The 20,543-nt window shown below is 46.7% G+C and overlaps 2 protein-coding genes across 8 annotated transcripts; both read right to left on the reverse strand.

The window, feature by feature from the left end:
* Window positions 1-138: 138 nt before the first annotated feature.
* On the reverse strand, window positions 139-18,640 carry LOC117897946 (shootin-1). 7 transcript variants are annotated; one of them, XM_034807043.1, is made up of 10 exons: window positions 18,415-18,640; window positions 18,098-18,151; window positions 17,793-18,028; window positions 6,588-6,788; window positions 6,340-6,526; window positions 5,961-6,279; window positions 5,790-5,902; window positions 5,544-5,727; window positions 4,614-5,004; window positions 139-731 (listed from the first exon to the last, which is right to left on the reverse strand). In XM_034807043.1, exons 4-10 carry the CDS (start codon window positions 6,772-6,774, stop codon window positions 559-561), a joined length of 1,554 nt encoding a protein of 517 aa, XP_034662934.1. In that variant the 5' UTR covers window positions 6,775-6,788; window positions 17,793-18,028; window positions 18,098-18,151; window positions 18,415-18,640; the 3' UTR covers window positions 139-558. The 7 variants fall into 7 exon arrangements, 6 of the variants coding, with proteins under 6 accessions (XP_034662934.1, XP_034662935.1, XP_034662933.1 ...); XM_034807044.1 differs by having other exon boundaries at window positions 18,411-18,640; XM_034807042.1 differs by having other exon boundaries at window positions 6,588-6,783; window positions 17,793-18,151.
* LOC117897943 (eukaryotic translation initiation factor 4G) lies at window positions 8,277-15,983 on the reverse strand. Its single transcript, XM_034807036.1, has 5 exons — window positions 14,451-15,983; window positions 14,085-14,216; window positions 13,064-14,023; window positions 11,624-12,972; window positions 8,277-11,561 (listed from the first exon to the last, which is right to left on the reverse strand). Exons 1-5 carry the CDS (start codon window positions 15,751-15,753, stop codon window positions 9,249-9,251), a joined length of 6,057 nt encoding a protein of 2,018 aa, XP_034662927.1. The 5' UTR covers window positions 15,754-15,983; the 3' UTR covers window positions 8,277-9,248.
* Window positions 18,641-20,543: the final 1,903 nt, after the last annotated feature.

A 20,543-nucleotide genomic window follows, 5' to 3' on the forward strand; every position in this document is an offset into this window, starting at 1 on the left:
GGGTAAACTTTACCCTTTTTGAATTTCCCTCAATCTCAATCACATTCAGCGCATTTTAGCGGGGAGTAAGCATATTTCTGATCGAATGTACAGCTTATAGATGTAGCACTTCCCACAAAAGTCAAAGGAATCCACTTAATTTGTTAAAAAGTAAAAGTTTATTCAAAACATATAAATCGTTGGGGTTGTTAAGATTAGTAAAAAAGCGCGAAACCTGTTAAAATGAACACATTATCGTAGGGCGGATAAAGTTGATGTCAAAATGCCAATAACAATATATAAATAATTTGCGGTATAGATACCGGGGATTAAATAGATCCTGAAAAGGAAAAGTCTTAAGCTTACTAGAGGGTAAAATGGCTTTTTGATTTCATTCTGAAAAGGCACACAATAATAAAATAATACAGTTTTAGACGAGGTTAGGAGGGAGGGTTAGAACTTTGGAAATGCATGGAATGTTCGTTGTTGTTCAGCGACAGACAGCAGAGTCCTGAGAGGAGAGATTTGAGACCAAAGACAGCAGCGAGTTAGAGAGCTTGAAGCTCCTTTGTGAGCTTATCAAATGTTTAAATTCAGGTCCACGCATATCTTCGAGTTGCGATTCTGCTTCTGACTTATCTCCAGCACTTGGAACATCTCCTTCAGGGCCTCGCTGGTGCCAGTCCTGCGGCGATTGCGTCGACGTAGTGTAACGCCTCCCGACTTGAACTCCCGCACTAAAGCGTCAAGACCTGCAAGAGTACAGAGTGGAATGGTGTGAGTGCAATGCTTGGCCAGGCGCTCGATATTAGCCAAACAATCGCTACAGAAGCTTATCTAACATGCGGTTAGCTGTTAGGGGGTGGGGCGGGGAACGTACCCGTAACCCAAGCAGAAGGACGGAATACTCACCTTCTCTCTCTCGCCTTGAGCACAATCAATGAAGCAAGTGCTGGACTTTAAAATGGGGTTGGGGCATGGGGTCTATGGGGTCTTGGGTATAGCATAAATCACGGACAAGGCCGGAACGGGTTGCCACTCGACAACTGTCACTGGCGACAAATGAAGCTGAAGACGCATTGACTTGGATTCAAGAAAGTCAATGAAAATCTATGGTCTCCCCCACACGCACACTCTCTCTTGCTCTCTCTCTCTCTCTCTCTCTTGCTACCGGGTGTGGTGTGTGCTTGGAGGATGGGCAGCCAAGGTTTGTGTATAAGAAAAGTGGCGCAATAAAACACGGAAATATAAAACGCACAAATAATAATAATAAGCCATAGCCCAACACAACAAAGCGAGCCTGAGGTTGCGCGCCTCCTCCTTGCACTCCCAACCCAGTCCAGTCCAGTTGTGGACTGGCCCCTTCTCGTAAAAATAATAAATTGCGTCCTCTCCGCCATACCCATAATCATCATCATCATCGTCGTAGTCGAATTTGATACGGCCCTGCCTTGTGCTGACAGTTTGGGCAGGGAGCGACGCTGGATCTGGGACGGGAGGTAACATAAAGCTATGAAACGAACAGAAATATATGAAAAATGTGAACGCTTCGCTTGCTTAAAGCCAGAATGGAGGCAGGCCATAGTTGGAGCACGTTCCCTCCACGTTGCCAAGGAATGGAAGGAAGCCAAACAAAAAATCTTCCACATTTTGCTCCAGTTCCCAGATTTTCCAGCTTCTGTTGGGTTCATGGCTCACTGGCATGGCAGGGCATGGTAGGGCATGGCACGGGGCAAACTCAAATCAAATTTAAGTTTTCAATGCATCCCATGAAACCGGAAATGGCACTCAGCCTCTGTGTGTCTGTCACCGGCGACTCCGTGTGTGTTGGAATTTTTCTACTCCCAAATAAAAGAAAATAAAGAGAAATTTCTGCTCTGCGGAGTATCAGCCGTTGGGGGCTTAGCATTGGTATACATCCGTACACAACGATTTGGCACAGGGCAGGTCATGGAGAGGCCATTGAAAGTGAAGCTGTTGGTAGTAGCCATGGCAGCAGCAACAACAATAGCAACTACTTGTTGTTATGTATGGTATACATATACATATGTACAGGTTTATGTACGTGCATACATTTGTACATATACATATGTATAGGGTGGAGGCAAAACCTCGCTTCGCTTTATCCATCTTCTGCAGACACCTCACCATGTCCCGTTCCGCATCCCTTTGGTTCATTTGTTTTTGCCACGACAACGAGCAGGACGACGACAACGACGAGGATGGCTTTGACGAGTGCTACCAGGACACACGAGCAGCAATGATGCCTAGCTGTAAAGCTGATGTACGGCACGCTGCCAGCTCAAACGCTTCATGGGCCTCAAGAGACGCGCGCGCGCTCCACGCTCCACGCTCCGCTCAACACTCATAGTAATAGCGGGCTCTTTATCTCGTATATCCGCGCATATATATCGCACTATATATATATATTAAGTATTATATGTATATATCCTGTACCTTTCGGCATTTTTTGGCTTCCAACAATACGCGCGTTGATTGATTTTGATTTTGATTTGAATGTGCGCTCGTTATGCATGCGACGCGTTGTGCGCGCCAAAAAGTAGGCAACGCTAAGGCGCAACAGCCAGAGCAACAAAGCGGAAACGGAAATACTTAGTGAAAGAGCGCGCTGTCTCTATACATATGTGTTTGTGTGTGTGTGTTTGCATCTGTGTGTTTGCTGTTTGTGTGTGTGTGTCTGTGAGCGATAAGCATGGCCCTGACATTGTCTGAGAATGTTGTACGGGTAAGTGTAAGTGGCCCTCCCCAGGCGACAATTTCATGTGACTGATGTGAACAGATCTGCCTACTAATTAGTGGAAAAATTATGGACATTAAAGTTTAGTCTCTCTCTGAATCGATATTTCACATATTTATGCAATTAGATACATATTTGCCAAAGGTATTGCCTGCTGGCGGATGGATGCATGCATAATATAATCATGCACTTTCCTGGCTTGCTCTTGCCCCATCCTCAAACACACGCACACACAGAGAGAGGGGAAGAGCATACTCATATATGTTACATGGTGTTTGCCTTCGTACAGAACAGAACATTTACTACATGCGGGTCTATGGATTGCTTCCACTGGATTTGCATTTGATTTCGCTTATCAAACAAGTGTCATGTGCCATGATGATATCTCAATCTCTGCTCCAATCCATAGCCCCTGAATTCACCCATCCACGTTGAGGCGGAGTTGTGTGGAATCCAACAATATTTCTTACAATTGTTTCAATCTAATAAAAGCGGAAATTAAACGCCAGCAGAAGGCCCACAAGTGCACAACACATAGACATACTCTTATACATATATATCGCCCCTGACTACATCAACGCACTCGGCTACGTATTGTGCGGGAAAAATGTATTACGAAGTTATGACAAAAATAATAAAAGAGCGAGCAAAATGTGAATCCATCGCACACACACAGCAGGTGGAAAATCCAACGCTAATTAGGTTTTCACTAACTTGATTCCTAGAAGCGAGCGCGTGACACAATAACGATCCCTACATCGATACAAATTAATTTACAAAGGCTAAAAATAAATGGGAATTTTCAATTCATTCGTCCTTGCACCCACATGATGCGACACATTAATGCTCGACTCGAGAGGCACAAACAGAAGCGGTAATAGAGAATTTCAGTGAATCCAAAAACGGTGAATTTCCCAAATTTAAAAGGAAAATTAAATATTCTCTGAATAGATTTTACATAATTTTCACTTCGAGGCTTTAATTTGCAGCGACACACGGCCTATTCCAGGGCAGCACTCACCTGCCCTGGCCTGCCTTTTGCCCACTTGCCACATACATTCCCATTCCCCTCGAAGAGCTGCTCGCAAACTTAATTAAGAAGTTGCTGCTGCAGCAGTCAACAATGGATGCTGGATCCAGGGAACTGCGTACCGGGGAGTGAACACAACAGAAGGAGGCGGGCGAGTCGGGTTGGGTCGGATCGGGGCGTATGCAGTGAGCCGTAAAAGAAGCCGACACGACGTGTAGGCAAAATCAATTACAATCGCAGACGGGTTGCCATGTTGCGTTTGCCGTGAGCCGGAGCTAGAGCAGGAGCAGCCGTGGCGAGTGAGTGGCGTGAGGCATGACAATTGACAGCAACAAGTTGGGGCACTTCAGCCTTCGGCCAGATTTCCCGGCCACCAACAACGACAAGGCCAGGCACTTGTCAACGCACTGCCAGGCTGCCAGGGATTAGCTGAGCACATGCGTGTCCGGCACCAAACAATAGCAGGCCTTCAAAGCAAAAGGGCGATTTAGGAGATTCACAGTTTTCGGCTGGGAGATGCAGACTCAGTTTCAGAGCTGGTAGCCCTTATGAAAATCTTGAAATGCTTCAAGTATTCTGCAGACTTTTCCACTCTCCACTTTCGACTTTTGCATAGTTTTGCTCATCCTTTGACCTTGCTCTACTGCGCTTCTAAACTTTTGAACATGGCTCTAAAAACTTTATCAATGCTTAGGGTCCAACATCGATTCGGATAAATTGGGCTAATTAAAAGGAAAGGGACAGCTTTTGGGGTTGAATTCGACTCTCCACTGTATGCTGGAGTGGTGTGGCGGGGTCTGTAGTGTGTTTGGTTTTTGTTTTTCGAGCATTTGGATGTGTACATACCTGTTGCTGCTTCGGCCTGTACCTGATGCTTGACGTTATCTATTATCTTATCGCTGCCCCTGCGCAGATTGTGGCCAAGAATGTGATCGCTGAAGCTGCCCGCATCACCACCACCTGCATCTCCACCCAGTCCCAGTCCGACCTTCGTCGGTGCCGCGAACAACAGTTTACCCGGCAAAGGCGGTGGTATGGGCGGAGGAGGTGGTGGCGGCGCTGCAGCCACTGCCGCTGTCTTCGCCTCCGACTTGTGATAGTTTGCCAGCTGCTCTTCGGCGAGGTCGGCACGCGTGAGTGCCTCGCGCAGCTGCTCCTCGAGTATCTCCAACTTAAGTTGTAATTTTTTTAGTTCATCGTTAGTAGTTTTTGCTATAGCCGCATCCACTAGACTTTGCTACAAAGGCAAGAAACAGAGAAAACGAGAGGGTAGAACGGGCGGGGAGCGAGCAGGAAGAGGCATGGGTGTGGTGGGTGGGGTGTTGGCCGGGTAATGGAAAATTAGTAGATCAATCAAAGCATCTGGTTGGGGTTAAGTTAGTGCAGAGATAGACAGAGGTCGAGGCAGAGTGCAGTTAGAAGCGACGCAGAGCAAGCGAATTGCTTACGTTTCCCAGACAGATGTTGGATGGGCCCCAGGCACCAAGTGATTGTGTGGGGGGGGAGGGAACAACAACACACCCAGCAGAAGGCAACAGGGCGACACATTCCCATGCACTTCTCATGTGTATGTCTAATATTGTGTGCCATTCAGTTGCAGCAGCTGCAGCTGCTGTGTTGTGCTTCAGTTGCCGCCCTTGAATATATTCGAGAGCGGCTTGAAAATGTCAAACACGCTGCGTGCTTGCTAATAGATCGATAGGAAAGATATAGTACAGACAGATAGATAGTAGTAGACCTTAGAGGCAGAGTGTGCAACCAAAACACCGCACTAACCATTTCCACAATGCGCTCGTTATGTTCGCGCGCCTGTTGCTGCACCTGATCCTGGATCTGCTCGAATTCGGCCTGCTCCTCCTTGAGGCTGGCCCTCGCTCCCGGCTGTCCATCGGTCAGATCGCGTGTCTTGGCAGTGAGCTCATCGTTGCGCTGCTTCAGCTTGATCAAAGCACTCTCCATTCTGCAGGGTAACAGAATTAACTTTATGAGCACTTCCATGGTTAATAGATTTATTTCTCTTACTTCTGACTGGTCTCCACACTCTCCTTCATGTTCTCCGTGAGCAGCTTGGCCACCTTTGTCAGATTGGTGTTCTCCGAGCGCAGCGTTTCGTTCTCCTCCTCCAGGGAGTGTTGCTAAACAAGAGAGAAATCCGTAAAGGATTGTGCTTTAATTAATTATTTCTGTACTTACATGCTCCAAGAGTTCGGCCATCTTCTCATTGGCCTCGTACAGCTGCAGCTCCACGGCATTTGTGGCATTCTTGAGCGACAGGAACTCATCCGCCAGACGCTCCACAAGGCCGCTGGTAATGGGCACACCATCAGCATTCACATCCACCAGGCTGTCAAAATCATGATGTCCGATGCTGTCGCCGCTGTCGGTGCTGCCCTGCTGCAGTATCTTGAACAACTTTCGCTTGAGCTCTGCCGAGCCCAGCACCAACTGGGGGCCCTGACTGGGCTCCTGCTCTTGCTGTCTCTCACGCATGTGCTCCAACTCGCTGGTTAGACTGTGGATTGGATTGAATTCACATGGAAATTCCACTAGATTGGTGTCCGATTTGACTCACTTTTGTATTTGATCGACCTTCATTTTGTGCAGCTTGTCCAGGGCATTGCGCTCGTTAAGGGCCTTGCTGAATTTGCCGCCCAGCTCCTTGATTTGCGTCTCGAAGTTGGCCTGTTGCTGCTGCAGTGCCTCCATCTGGATGCACAGCTTCTCGTGCTGGCTCTGCTGCTCCTCCTGTGTGGTTTTATCTATAAATTATTGAAATGATGGATTACTCAGCTCAGATTGGTTATCATTTGCTGCACAAACGCGTTTCAATCTCCAGCTTCAGCGCCTTATTCTCCTCCTTCAGGGCAATGTTATCCTCCAGCAGCGTGAACATATCATGCTCGGGGTCCTGTTCATTGTAGTCCGGCTCCCGAACGCGACTTCTGCTGCGTGTCTTCGCCTCCTGGGTGCGGAACTTGGCCACCGGTATGCGTCCGCGTCGCTCCATCCTGCACTACTTCACTGCGGGTTAGCGAAATAAAAGGAAAATGTAATTATATATTTGTTTAATTGGTTGAACTTAGACTGTGCTTACGTTTGTCTCTTACAAGCCTTAAAGCGTTAGCGTTATCCTTAACCCTTATGATAACCAAATGCAAAATGTGTCTTAAAAGCTGCCAATCACCAACAAATGCTGTGCGTGAATATGTGTGTGTGTATGGGTATGGGAATGTGATAGTGTGTGTGTGTGCTGCATGCATGTGTGTCCTTCCTGGGATATCCGTTCCCTCAAAGTGCTGCACATCCCACATTGAAAACGACTTGCCATTTTACTTGTTCTTTTTATTATTTGCAGTTTACACAGTTTTCTTTTAGTATTTTTCCGTTTACCCCGCCCGCTTTTCCCACTCCTGCTTTATGGGTATTTCTGTTTTATATATAAACTTTACATATAGATGTATTTCTTGTGGATCATTTTCTTATTCGGATCTCTTTATTTTGTCTGCTCTGCTCAGCTGCTGAAAGTGTGAAATGTATCTCAGAAGGTGGTGGCCAAAACGCATTTGGAATGCCTGCCGAAATGTTGCTACGAAACTAAATGTGCCACACGCCCCTCAACGCTCAATGTGGGGGGGTATGGGATTGGAGAAGCCTTGTCCTAAACATTGTCTTAGCTTGGCTTTAGAAATAGTTTTGCTTTTGAGTGCAGAAGCGTTTCCTTTTTGTATGTATGGTATCTTCCTGCTGTTAGAATTATTATTAATATTCTTAAATATTTAATTTTTTTGTTGTTGTTTTTTTTTTTTGCTAATTTCTTATGCATACAACTTCCCATAACTCTCCTTTGCCTTCGCCGTAACTAAAATTTCAGTTTTTTCTTGTCACTTGTAGTGTAAAAAATAAAAATAAAAAACGAAAGTTTGTACACACACAAAAAAAAAGTCTAGAGTTTCGTACAACTAATTTCATTCGCTACTCTTTTGCTTTTTGCATCCACTTTAAATGTATTATGCATACATTTTGGAGATTTTTTGTTTCTTCTTTCAATTTTGTTTTTCACTCAATTTTATAAAAATAACTAATCGAAGGCGGCTTAGAGCTCTTTGTGTTTTTTCTTTTTCTCTTAATGATGTTGTGAGTGGTTTCTATATGCTTTTACATTAGATTATTATTTGTTTTTTTTTTTCACTTTTGTTTCGCTCTTCTCCTCTCTTAAATTTGGTTTAAATAGCTTTATAGTTAAGAGGGTTGCTTGTTTCTTCTTCATAGATGATTCGCTTTTAAGAATAGTGTATTTTTTCTTTCCTTTTTACAGCTAATTTCTTTAGATTTATCTTTGGATAATCATCATGTATCATGTGTGTTTTTGTGTTATAAATACTTTACATGTCTTTACTTTTAATTTGTTTATAATTTACAACGTTCTTCTTTATACGTCTGGTATATTCTTCGTTTCTTTCTCTTTTCTTTTATTTTTTTTGCGTATAGCTTATTATTTGTTATACTTTTTTTTTTCTTTAATATATGTGAAGTTTTTTTTCTTCGAACAGTAGGGAGACCCTCAGGATTTGAGGTTTTAAATACAGATCTGTTATTTGAGATGAGAAAGTGGTGTTAGGGTGAGATTTAGGGTAAGGAGAAGGTTAATTTATCGGTTTCAGTTTCATTTTGAGCCGTTTTCGTAGAAATCACAATAATTAAAAGTAGGTAATAGTTTTTTTATAATAATAATAATAAATCAAATAAACAAAAACAATGCAAATTCATAAAGCTTTGTACTGAAAGGTAAAAACTGAACAAAACGTTTCGATTAAGGTCTAGAAAGACGCATATGCTAAGGCTATAAACGATAAAGATGGCCTTAGGAAGAACGTTCGTTGTTCTTCCCTAAGCGAAAACACAAGTTTGGTTTTTGTTTTTGTTATAATCAACGAAATACTGTGGTTTACGAAAACGAAAAGATTCGTAGATATCCTATATCCTATTTATATGTCAAATATACTCTATATGTTTATGTATGTATATGTAAATCAGTTAATGTTTCATTTACCCTGCCTTTCACTGAACTTGGACTTGAACTCTTCAATAGGAGATTCTGTTACACCATTTCATTTTTTGTTTAATTTTCTTTTCCATTTCTATTTATTTATTATTTATTTGATTTCGATACGGGTTTGTGTGGGATCGAAGAAAAGCGTCTTAGCATCTCGTTTAAGGAACGTGTTGTGATACAAATGAAAATCAATGGCTGGCTATTCTGTTGCCAGTCGATGCTGTTGTTCTGTTCTTTCGGTTGTGTGTTTAAAAACCAATACATTTGATTCGATTCGATTTGGTCAAATTATCATTCGTTGTCGAATGGTTTGGGAATGCCCCATGTCACTATAGATTGTTAAATGTTTCATCTGAAAATGTGGTGTGTTTGTGTTGTTTTACGTACGCTGTACGTATATTTGCTGTTTGTTCTCTTTGGTGTTTTCTCTAAAGATCTTCGATGAAGCTGCGCAGCTTGTCAATGAAGGGCCTTCGGTTTCTGGATGAGTGTTCGACCTCCAGCTTGTACCACTTTTCGAAGGACTCCTTGGGTATCACCTCGGAGTCGTACAGCACGCTGAATGCATTACAGATGGTCTCACAGGCGGCCATCTCGTCCTCCAGTTCGGTCATGAAGTGCTCCTGCAGTGAGTTAACTGTCGCATCGATGCAGGCGATATCCAGCGGCTCCTTTGCGTCGATGCATAGCCGCAACAGGGGCGTGCACCGGTTCCTGAAGCACTCGGCGTTTAACTGAAGCGATGTGGAGCTGCTCTGGGAGCCGCCCTTGCCGGGTGCCTTGTTGTTGTTGGTTGTTGCAATCACAGTTAGTGCGATATCACAGCATAGAAATCGAGTGAGCTCCCTCACAAAGTCGACAGTGATGCCCACATTGGTGTTGATATAATCCATTGCCATGTCGCCGGACTGTCCCAGCAGATACCTGATGCGCACCACATGGTCCTCCGGGGAACGCTGCAGCGGCGTGAGCTTTACTCGCTGGCCTCCACCAGTCTGACCCTGGCTGGGGTCCAGGAAGAAGAATTTGTTCGTCTTGACAAAATCGCGATGCTTGCGACAGTCGCCCCAGAACATCTGGCCGCGATCCAGCTTGAGGTCGCTGTGCCATAGCTTTCGTATGTAGCCAGCTCCGAATTCACGCACAAAATAGTTAACGAAGGCAAACACAAAGCACTGCGTGACTTCAAAATTGTCCTGCCAACGCCGCTGCCAGACATCCTTGAGGTCCAGACGACCCACATGCATGATGGGGCCTACAAACTCGAACAAATATCCCATGCATTTGGGCACATCCACCAGCAGTTCTGGCAGCCCTTCGCCAAATTTCGCATATGCCTGGGCAAACGTCGCCTTGTCTACAGCCTCCTTAGTCATCAGGAACGCAAAGACATTAGCACAGGCCAGCCTCTGCTGCTGCCTCACTGTCCCCTGGTGCAAGTAGTTTCCGAGCAGGTAATGCACCACGGCAGCATGGTGTTTCGACTGATGCGACCGCCACATTTTCAGCACTTCCGGCTGCCAGTTGCGTTCGTTGATGGCCTCATCCACTAGTTTAGAAATCAGCTCCTGGCACTGTTTCCCATCCAAGGGCGAGTGGTTTTGTGACGGCTCCTGGCTGCTATTTCTATTGCTGCTCGCTGGTTGTGGGGCAGCGCCAGCCGACGATGGCTGCGACTGCTGTTGCTGATACGGCGAATACGTAATGTTCTGTCCCCCTGGGGTTGCGCGCTTCAAAAGGCTGGTGGGTGGTCCACCCGATGAGGTGCCACTCACCGGGCGGTTGCTAACATTGCGCCATTGATAGTGCGACGAATGGCCCAACTTGGCGCTCGAGTCATCGTTTGCGTTGCTGGTGTTGAAGCGCAGCTTATTGAGATCTATGCTGAGGGCCTGGTTGTCCTGTTGTTGTTTGTTGGGCATCTTCTGCAGAAAGTAGTTGCTGCTGTCGTGGCCATGGCCCCCGCTGTGCTGATGCTGCTTCTGCTGCTGAAAGCTGCCCGCCTGTGAGCCCGAGCTGCCTCGTCCCCCATGCTGCTGCTGTTGATCCTTGGAGTCATCGTGCTGCTGCTTGTGACGCTGACGACCGCTCAGTTGCTGCGGCGTGACAGGCTGATCCCAGTTCCGCCCGCGAAGATCCAGCACATCTTGCATCATGAAACGCACGCGGCTGCTTATCTTGAACTGCGGCTGGCGATGCGCCGTGCCACGTGAGCGGTTCACAATGTCCTGAATGCGCCGGAATATCTTCTCGTTGCGATCCCTCAGCTGATACTGGTCGGGCAGGGTGCTCTCCAGCAGGTGGCCCACTGTTGTCAGCAGCTTGCACATGTACTCGAGCTTCTCCTCGCAGCCGTGCTCCAGCAGCGACTCCACGCAGTGCAGCACACGGTCGCTGGTCAGAGACTGCAGCTTGTAGAGCTCTCCAATAAAGCGGACAGTACCCCAGGCGCGACGCCGGAATTGATACTCCAGATCCTCCATCTCTGCACGCAGCTCGGCCTTTCGTGTGGCATCTGTGCTCTGATTCATTTTGTCCAGTGTGGGCTGCAGCCTCTTTGTCTTGGCATTGGCATCGTTCACATTTGACTCGAACTCGTGCTGAATGCGAGTTATCAACGAAGACGTGAACAGCGACTTGTTCTCGGCCTTGATCTCGTGGAACAAAACTTTGCAGAATCGCGCATATGTGGGTGCGAAGTTCGGCTCACTGATGGTCTTCTCAAAGATCAGCAGCATCACCTGGAAAGGGTTTCAAATAGAAGCTTAAATTATATAAATTATATTTATATATAAATTCTTACATTTGTCATTTTGCTCTCGGTATCCATTTTGATGCTGGACATCTCCTTGAGCAGAACATCAAAGTTATCCGGCGTTAGCTTGTTCAGTATGCCGCGCACTTTCTTTAGGACGCCATCAATGTCGCCATCATCCTCTGAGCCACCGCCACCGGCACTGGCACTGGCACCACTACTCACCGCAGCGGGTGCCTTGCGACGCAACGGCTCCGGCTGCCACGCATTCTCGCACTCTGACAGCTTGATCTCCTCTTTAAGCGACAGCTGCACCCGTATAATGTCCATGTGGCGTTGGTTTGAGCTCGAACTGCCGCCGCTGCTGCTGCTCGCTGCACCCATGTTGCCCATCATATTACCCGATCCGGAGGCCATCTGCTGGTGGCCGCCATCGTGATGCTTCTTACTCGAGCCGCCATGACCGCGCCCGCGCTTGCCCGGCACAAAGTCCATTGATTCGTTGAAGTTCATGTGCTGAAACTGCGGAAGATGCTGCTGCTGCTGGTGGTTGTGGTGCTGCACATATGCATGCGGATGTATGATCATGCGGGACACAAACAGCTGCGAGATGCAGTCACCCTTCTGGCAGGGCACCAACGGTGGCTTTTGAGACACGGGCAGTTCGCATAGCTTGCGCAATTCGTCCATGCTGTATCGGATAAGCTTCACTGCAGTTGTGGCCGTCACAGGCGAAGCAGGCGGTAATTCTTCATGTTGTTGTTTCTTGCCGCCGCCTCTGGGCTTTGGCGAATCCGCATGTTTGCGTCTATTGTGTACGGGAGAGCTCTTTTTGCTGCTCGACGTGCTGCTGGAGTTGCGACCGGCGCTGCTGCCGCTGCTGCTTATCGCTGTCGATATATCAGTCGTGGTTGTACTCTGTTTGGGAGCGCAGTCCACGTAGTCGTTGCTGGTGGTGGTACTGCTGCTACTCTCCGTGATGGCCACCAACGCGGCGGCGACGGCTGTCTCTACGCTCGGCACCGATATGTGGCTGCTGTGCGATGAAAGCTCATCGCGTGGATCCTCGCTAGGCTCCGTTACCGTCGTACTGGACCACGTGGAGCTGCAGATGAAACTACTGGCGGTGGTCTCGATCTCGCGAGAATCGTCATTGAAGTCTCCAAACTTCAGATCAGCCACGGCGACACTCTCCTCACTCTTCGATTGCTCCACACTGCACTGCACCATAGATTGGCTGCTCTCCTCCTCTCCACACGTCGAACCGCTGCTGTTGAGGAACTGTAGTTGTGGAGGCGTCTCCCCCTCCTGGGTATCCTCAGTGTATTTGTTGGGGCTATTTGTTTGCAAGAATTTCGAGACGATTTCATCGATTGGTATGTGTGGTTTTTCCTCCGCTACAAAAATATCAAAGAAAATAAAAGAAAAGAGACAGATTTCAGGGTCAGATTTCTGCCTTTTTCTGGAATTCAATGGCAATGTACTCACGTTTCTCATTTGCTATGACTTCATCATTTTCGTCATTGTTGTTGTTGTTTTGGCAAATCTGTGGTGCCTCCTCTTTGGGTTGCACGTGTTGTGGTTTGTCACTTAGACTAGAACTTACGCTAGAATTATTGCTAGATGATGCACTAAGCTTATCAGTCGTCGGTTGCGCCTTCTCTTCAACAATTGCTCCTGCTGCAGCCTCTGCCTCCCCTTTGGATGTGTCTGCTAGCAGGATTCCTCCTGCAGCTGCTGCTGCTGTTTCTTCGGTCAAAGTGATTTCAGAAGCAGCAGAGTTATTGCTGGTATTTGTCGCTGTTTCTGATGCTTGCAAGCTACCACTGGGGCTGTGGATGACGCTGCTGCCTTGACTCTGGTCGCTGTTGTAGCTTGTGGTAGATGTTGGTTTGTTCACTTTTTTCTTTTCGATTTCTTTTGCCCGTTTTACAGCCTTCCGATGCTTTTTGCTAGTTGGGTTGATGATTGTGGCGCCGGTAAGCAGTGCCACAGCTGGCGTCATGCGAGTCAGTGGCTGTGCGTAAGCCACTGGGCCAGATCTTCCTCCAGCTTGGTTATGCAGCTGAGGCTGCTGTTGCTGCTGCTGCAGCTGCTTCCTCTGTTGTTGCGTCTGTTTAGGCTGATGGGTGGGCGTGGAGGCGGCCGATGAGGATGTTCCTGAAGTTGTTGTGCTCGACGACATGCGCTGCAGCAACGGCCGCGGTACATTTGCTGGTTTTTCGCTGGTTGAAATCAAAGGCTCGACCGAAGCTGCAGTTGGAATTGGAGCTGCGGTGGTGGCAATGGATTTCGTGTTCTTCTGTGCTGTCAGCTGTTGCTGCTCCTTTGTCTCCACCTCTTCTAAAGCAAGCATCGAATCGTTTCTGGACAGAATGGTGATTCGCGATTTACCAGTGGCGGCTGCTTCGGCCACGTCATTCGCTATAGATGCGGGCGTGGCGGTACCTAAAGTTGTTTAATTTACTTTTAGTTCTGTCTGGATTTGGAGTTGTGACTGTGAGCTTACTTTGTTTGTTGGCCGACTTGGGACGCGGCTGCTGGTTATGCTGCTGCTGCTGCGGCTGCTCTTCTTCTCGTTCGTCTACACTTTGCGAAGAATTTGACTCTTTACTGTCAAGGGTCGCCGGTACATTATCCACTGAAACATAGAAAATATAGAAATTTAGATACAAAATGTCAAAAGTAATATCTAAGTATTTTCCTCAATCTGTCAAACTCTTGCAATTTGTGACTTATTTTTTTGCTGTTTGCTTTTGTTCAACAATTTCAAATTGAAATTTGTGTGGAAATTTGTTTCTGTCTGTCAAGAACAGGTTACTACGTTCTCTGAATAATTAGAGAATTAAAGGGTCAAAAGGGTTTAATGACTCACCATCGCTTGACTGCCAGAAACTGAGATGATCGTCGGCTACATGGCTCGCATTGGCCAGTATATCCTTGACAATGGTGCTTATCTGATCCTTATCCGTTGTACAGGGCGGCATTGAGACGGGCGAGTTGCCGTCCTGATCCCCATCTAGATTCACAAAGACTAGACCACCAATTTTGTCGGGCGAGGGCTCATCCACCATCATTCCAGTGCCATCATCCAACTCAGGCGGCAGCAGAGAGTTTGATGAAGAATCAACCGCCATCAGAATGGGAGATAGAACCCGGTACTGGGCCAACGTTTCATTGTCCTGTGATGTGTCTGGAGTCAGCGTTGTGTCTGGACTCGTTTCCTTTTTAACAAACACCGAGCTGCTCGTATCGAGCACCTCATAGGTATCCGGATGTATGATCGGTATGGCATGACGGCGCTCTCGAACCTTCTCCGGGACAATGGCCAACGGTTGGCCAACTGCTACAGCTGCCGCTTGCGGTGCCACCAATGGGGCGCCGGTGGTGAAGCCTCCTCCGGCCACGGCGGGTACTCCAGTTACTCCGCTCTGCACTGCAGTAGCCACACCTGCTACACTCACACCCACACCAGGTGGAACTACTCCTGGCACATTGGCCCCTGCCAATGCTGATGGAGCATTGCTGGTCGGCTGCATGTGTGGATTAAATGCGTGCAGACCAGCGCCAACGCCTCCGCCGGGCGTTGTGGTTGTGGGTGGCACTGTCAGCATTTGCGCTGCATTCATCCCAGTGGGAGGTCCCAGGGCTAAGCCCGGTATAAAGTTCGGCTGTATATGATATGCAGATGGTCCGTTGAGTGCACCGTTGCGAGCGGCCATCATAGGCGCCACAGATCCTGGCGCCGTTTGGCCGACCATCGGGGAACGCGGCGTACCGGGTGCTACCACCGTACATGTATATAAGTTCTGATGCTGGGGCGTCGCCGAGCGCTGGCGTGGGCCCCTGTGAGAGTTGCTTCCGCTGTTCACATTGCTGGGGACCTGGTAGTACTGTATCTGGCCAGCTGGTGGGCCAGTGTTCAGCTGCTGCTGCTGCTGCTGGGCTGCCGTCTGCAGCTGCTTCTGATGTGACTGTGCGGCTGCCGCATAAAAGGCGGCAGCTTGGGCCCCGCCAGCTCCGTTCTGGAATTGCACCGTGGGCTGCATGCCCATCAGCTGTGCGACTTGATGGAATGGTATGTAGGAGGTGGTCAGATAGGCTGCCGGTGCGGCTCCACTTCCATTGCCGCCGGGGGTCGAGATCAGTCCAGCTGACTGCGAATAGTGTGGCGGCATGCCCGTATTGTTTAGGGCCCGGGACAGGCTGGTGTTGCTATTGGAGGACGACAGCACTCCATTGCCATGCCCACCATGGCCGACGTGCGTATGTTGCACCAGAGAATTGTTGCTGGCGGCGGCGCTCAATTGGGGTCCAGCGCCGCCGCCAATGCTGGCATTGTTGTTGCCAGACGGGTGGGCGACGTATGTAGGAGGTGGATAGTAGAGCACCTGCTGTTGTTGTTGGTGAAGCTGCTGCTGCTGCTGCTGGTGTTGCTGCTGCTGCTGTTGCTGTAGATGATGTTGCGCCGCCACTTGCTGCTGCTGCTGTTGTTGTTGCTGTTGTTGGTGCTGTTGGAGCAGCTGCTGCTGATGAAGGTTGCTGTGATTGTTCACGTACAGGGCGTGGACCTGCTGCGGATCCTGTTGGGCGATCTGCGTCTGCTGTTGCTGCTGCTGCTGTGTCGGATGATGCAACAGTGTGCTCCTTGTCTGTTGCTGCTGCTGCTGCTGGAGGTGATGGTGGTGCGAATGCGCCGTCTGGTGGTGGTTGTGGTTCTGATGGTGTGTTGACTGTGGCCTTGTTCCCTTCCCACCCCCTCCCGTTTGCAGGAACATGGGAGGACCTTCGCAGGATCTGCACGCACGCATTCACGCCGAGCACAGACAGACAAAACCACACACACACGGAAAGTGTAACCAAAAGCACCGGCACGAGCGGCGCCCAGCAAACAGAACAAATGTACAACAAATCGTTATGTTAGTAAGATGGAAATGGAAATGAAAATGCCAGTTTGCAGATTATTGTAAAAAGCGTTTTGCATGCATGTGGGTGTGGGTGTGTGGATGTGGGTGTGTGGGGAATATGTTGGGTGGTGACAATGGAAGAAGGATTAGGAGTCGGAGGAAAGCAACCCAAAAAGCAGCACTTCATGCAAATTAAAATGGTTTGTTGTTGTCTCACTTATGACTAAGGGAATTAAGTTCTAAAAACACTTAAGCAATATAGTATGCACTCTCTGCCTCTCGCTCTCTCTTGCCACTCAATTGAGCGGCGCATCATCAATTGGCATGATGTCACACACACACTGTCTAACGGGGCGTGAAAATATCCAAACCGGGGGTGATCGAAGATGGCCAACGCTCTGACATTCGCCGCTGCCTTATCTGCGGATTTTATCAATGGCAAAACAGTTGTTGTTGCGGCACGTCTGAGTGTCGCTAAACAAACGGGCGGTCTTAAGCGATGACACACAACAACAGGTTGTAAAGGCGTTCAGCACAACAACAAAAAAAACTAAACTTGAACAAAGAAGCATCAGAAGGAGGTCCCCCGCGACTGGCGTGGGAGCAACCCCAACCTGTTTGGCAGTGCAACAATTTCCACGGCCCACATAAAATCAACAGTCAAGACCGGCAATGGAAATTCAATGGGGGACTATGCAGCATTTGCATTTTTCATAGGCAGTACCCACTGTAATGGTTTGGTTTCCATCTACTCTTGGCCTAGAAAATCCACGGCATTTGGGGCCAACAACCATCTGACAGTGCAACCACCTCGCATTTGGGCCCAATGCACACGGGGGGTGGGGGGAAACCTGTTCCCAAACGAAGAAGACGCTGGTCAGGGGGCCGTTGCCTGTGCCTGTAAACTTTTCTCGCTGCACTAGCAAGAAAAAAAACGAAAACTGCTTGCGCGGATATCTCGTTTCTTGTTTGTTTATAAACAAAAACCAGTTGGCATCTGTGTGGGTGCAAAACAGAACACAACAGCAGAGTAACAACACAGAACTCCGATTGGAAGTCACATTTCGGTCCGATTGGAAACCGCTGACAATGCACCAAAAGGAGAGAGGAAGAACGTATATGCGTGTGTGTGTGTGTGTGTGAGAGAGGGGGACAGCAAAGGGAACAATATCTCCCGAAAAGCGAAGCAAAAACTCAGGAACAAATAATAACTATGACAAATTATTTACAGTAATAAAAGTATTATTTATCTAATTGTTATGGTATGTGTGCGTGTGAGTGTGTTTGTGTATGGGTCTGATTGCGCTTACCGCTTCCCGTGCTGCTTTTTCTGACGATGCGTACGCTGCGCTTTGGCTCCTGCTGCTGCTTTTTACGCTGAGGCTGCTGCTGGTACAGCTACTGCCAATCCCCAATGTGGGGCGTAATATGTCGAGGCTGCTGCTTCTTTAAGTCCTGGTCCGCAGCCTAATCCAGATTCGCCGTGCCTTGCCTGTGCTGCTGTTTTCTCAGTCGTCAGACTTTTGCGAATATTTCACGCACCAAGCTATGTACGAAAACACGCGAGTTTTACACGAACATTCGCACCGACAACTGGGATGACTTGTATACGTACACATATATTTCGAAAAGATGTAGCTACTGCTAAAGTTCCACAGTAATTTTTTTTCTACAATTCAACGAAAAAGAAAAAACCTTAGCTTCAATTTTGCAGGTGAATAAAGTTACAATTTTAATAAAACGGTTTGCAAATTTGACTTTTACTTGAGTCTCCGATCAAGGCTAGGCCTGATTTGTTTTTGTATCCCCCAAAAAATTCGACTTTTGACTCAAATTTCAGTTTTTCCTGCGCCGAGGCGTTGCTTGTTGTTTTTGTCCCGTCGCCTTTTTTTTCGTCGTTGTCTCTGTCGGTGTCTCGGTTTCGGTACTTACTCGATTCGCTCTCACACACAAGCACAAGCGCACATTACCATTACACAAAATGAGGGAAACGAAAAAAAAATGTAGTTCCACGCGGGGAACACGCTAACTGGAGTACTTGCACTATTGCTTTACATTAGTTCATTGTTTTCTGCACTTCGTTACGTATATTTCGTTCTATATTTGTTACAAACAATTTTGTAGTTTTTAATTGGTATTGGTGGATGGTAGTGTGACCGCTAAATTATCGATAAAATATACCGCCAGGGCCTCTTTAATATACCGAAATATACCCTTGCATTTTCAAAATATACTGTAAACATACCGTGAATCTTAAATTATTTTCCTAGCTGCGATCAAAATCCGATCATCCCTGCGATGCTTAAATAAAAAAAAAATTATTTTCCTCGTTTTTTATGTTAGATTTGATATTACTCTAGTTAGCTAGTTAGGAGTCTCAGCATTTAAAATGTAGTTTCACTCGAATCATCATTCAATTCCCCCAGGATTGGGAAATTGGGATATTGGGGATTAATATTTTGTTTGATATTTTCTTCGTCTGTACAATATATTCGTCACAAGATTGGCCTACTCTTCTTGTCTCTTTTATTGTATTGTTTACAAAAATAGCGATATAACTTGAAAAGGTTCGAAAAAAAACCACAAATAAACGTTTTTAGAATGCTTTGTGACGTTATTTGACAATTCGTTTCTGTGCCTTTGTATACCCTGTTTCCATATTTTAATATTAACATTTCGTTTTCAAAGCTGCTCTTAAACTTAATAATGACATAATTTATTAAGATATCTCTCCAACACAGATTTACTTGTTTTTTTCATTGATTGGTGCCAAAGATTTCCATAATTTTCTAAATTCGAGGATATCCTTCCCTCCAAGGGTCCCAATTGTTGATTATTCCATGAAAAATGTTGGGGAACATTGTTGCGAGAGAAATATCCCTTCACAAGAGAGAGAAAATTTCCTACTGAGAAGAGAGAAAGTACTCGAGGGATATTTGAAAAACAGTTTAATAGATACTCATGTATTTTATATCATTTCGAATTTTTTTTCAAACAATCAAATCACCGATTTGATATTTTTCAAATATTTGACAACCCACAATCGATGTTTTTCCAGCCCTAGTTTCAGCGCACCTACCGATAAAATAAACAAGAACATACTTTCTCATTTTAAAACTATACCGAAGTCTTAAATCATATTTCTCCCTAGCACATTGCAGATTATTTTATCCAATAGATAAATCAATTTTCTACAATCTACCTTATTTTAGGGATGCCTTTCTTTAGGATCGTTTATAAAAAACTGTTTCAACAAAGAAGACAAAGCAAGATACCGAATTGTGTAGGAAACGTAGCTTAAGAATGTTTTCAATATTACGTCATTGTTGCTGTCCAACCAGGTCTTTGCTCGGCCATCGATACTATCGACTCGGCTAGAGCGCGCGCCAGAATATAATTGTTTGAAAGGACATGTATACCATCCAGTCGAATCCATTTTCGTGTACTCTTTGAGAAACTTTCCTTGCAGAAGAAATAAGTCTTGAAAAATTATCTTGTCCTATCGGTATTTTATGAGAAATGTTTGCCTTCTTTTTCGGCAGAAACGATTATAAAATGGGAAACAAAAATGTCTCCTTTAGGAATCGTCAAGCTTGTATTCTCATTTAGATTTTGTTCTTTTTTTAGGGTTTGGGTATGGGTCGTGGGGATCCATTGTTTTGCTGTTGGTGCTCGCATGCCGGCATGTAAATTGTGACATCCTATATATAGGACTCTGCATCAGTGTGAGTGGACATGCGCCGAACAGAGTGACTTCCATGCGCGGCTGCCACTTCCCCACTTCACTCGTTTCGGGGGCATCGTGGAATGAATACTTGCAGTGTTTACGCGCCTGGTTCGTTCCTCCGCTTGTAGTAAAACTCTTGCTCTTTCTATTGTCGGATATGCTGTCATGGCCGCCGTATCTCCTCCCACTGTTCGACCCTGGTCCACACACCTCCCACTTCCTGTGGCGGCTGCTCATTTTCGGCTGCCATTTCTGTTGTTGCTGCCCCCTTATCATTCGAGCTCCATTTCTTGCCCTTCTGCCTGCAGCCAAGTCTTTGACCGGCCAGGTCTTG

This window comes from Drosophila subobscura, chromosome O (genome assembly GCF_008121235.1).
Source record: "Drosophila subobscura isolate 14011-0131.10 chromosome O, UCBerk_Dsub_1.0, whole genome shotgun sequence".
Taxonomy (NCBI): domain Eukaryota; kingdom Metazoa; phylum Arthropoda; class Insecta; order Diptera; family Drosophilidae; genus Drosophila; species Drosophila subobscura.

Coding starts and splice junctions, on each gene's coding strand:
- LOC117897946 (XM_034807043.1), bottom strand. CDS start 6,774: ATGGAGCGACGCGGACGCATACCGGTGGCCAAGTTCCGCACCCAGGAG. Junction 6,527..6,587: donor GAAGCTGGAGATTGAAACGC/GTTTGTGCAGCA, acceptor AATAATTTATAG/ATAAAACCACACAGGAGGAG. Junction 5,903..5,960: donor TGGCCGAACTCTTGGAGCAT/GTAAGTACAGAA, acceptor TCTCTTGTTTAG/CAACACTCCCTGGAGGAGGA.
- LOC117897943 (XM_034807036.1), bottom strand. CDS start 15,753: ATGCCGCCACACTATTCGCAGTCAGCTGGACTGATCTCGACCCCCGGC. Junction 14,217..14,450: donor TTTCTGGCAGTCAAGCGATG/GTGAGTCATTAA, acceptor TCTATGTTTCAG/TGGATAATGTACCGGCGACC. Junction 11,562..11,623: donor CCGAGAGCAAAATGACAAAT/GTAAGAATTTAT, acceptor AACCCTTTCCAG/GTGATGCTGCTGATCTTTGA.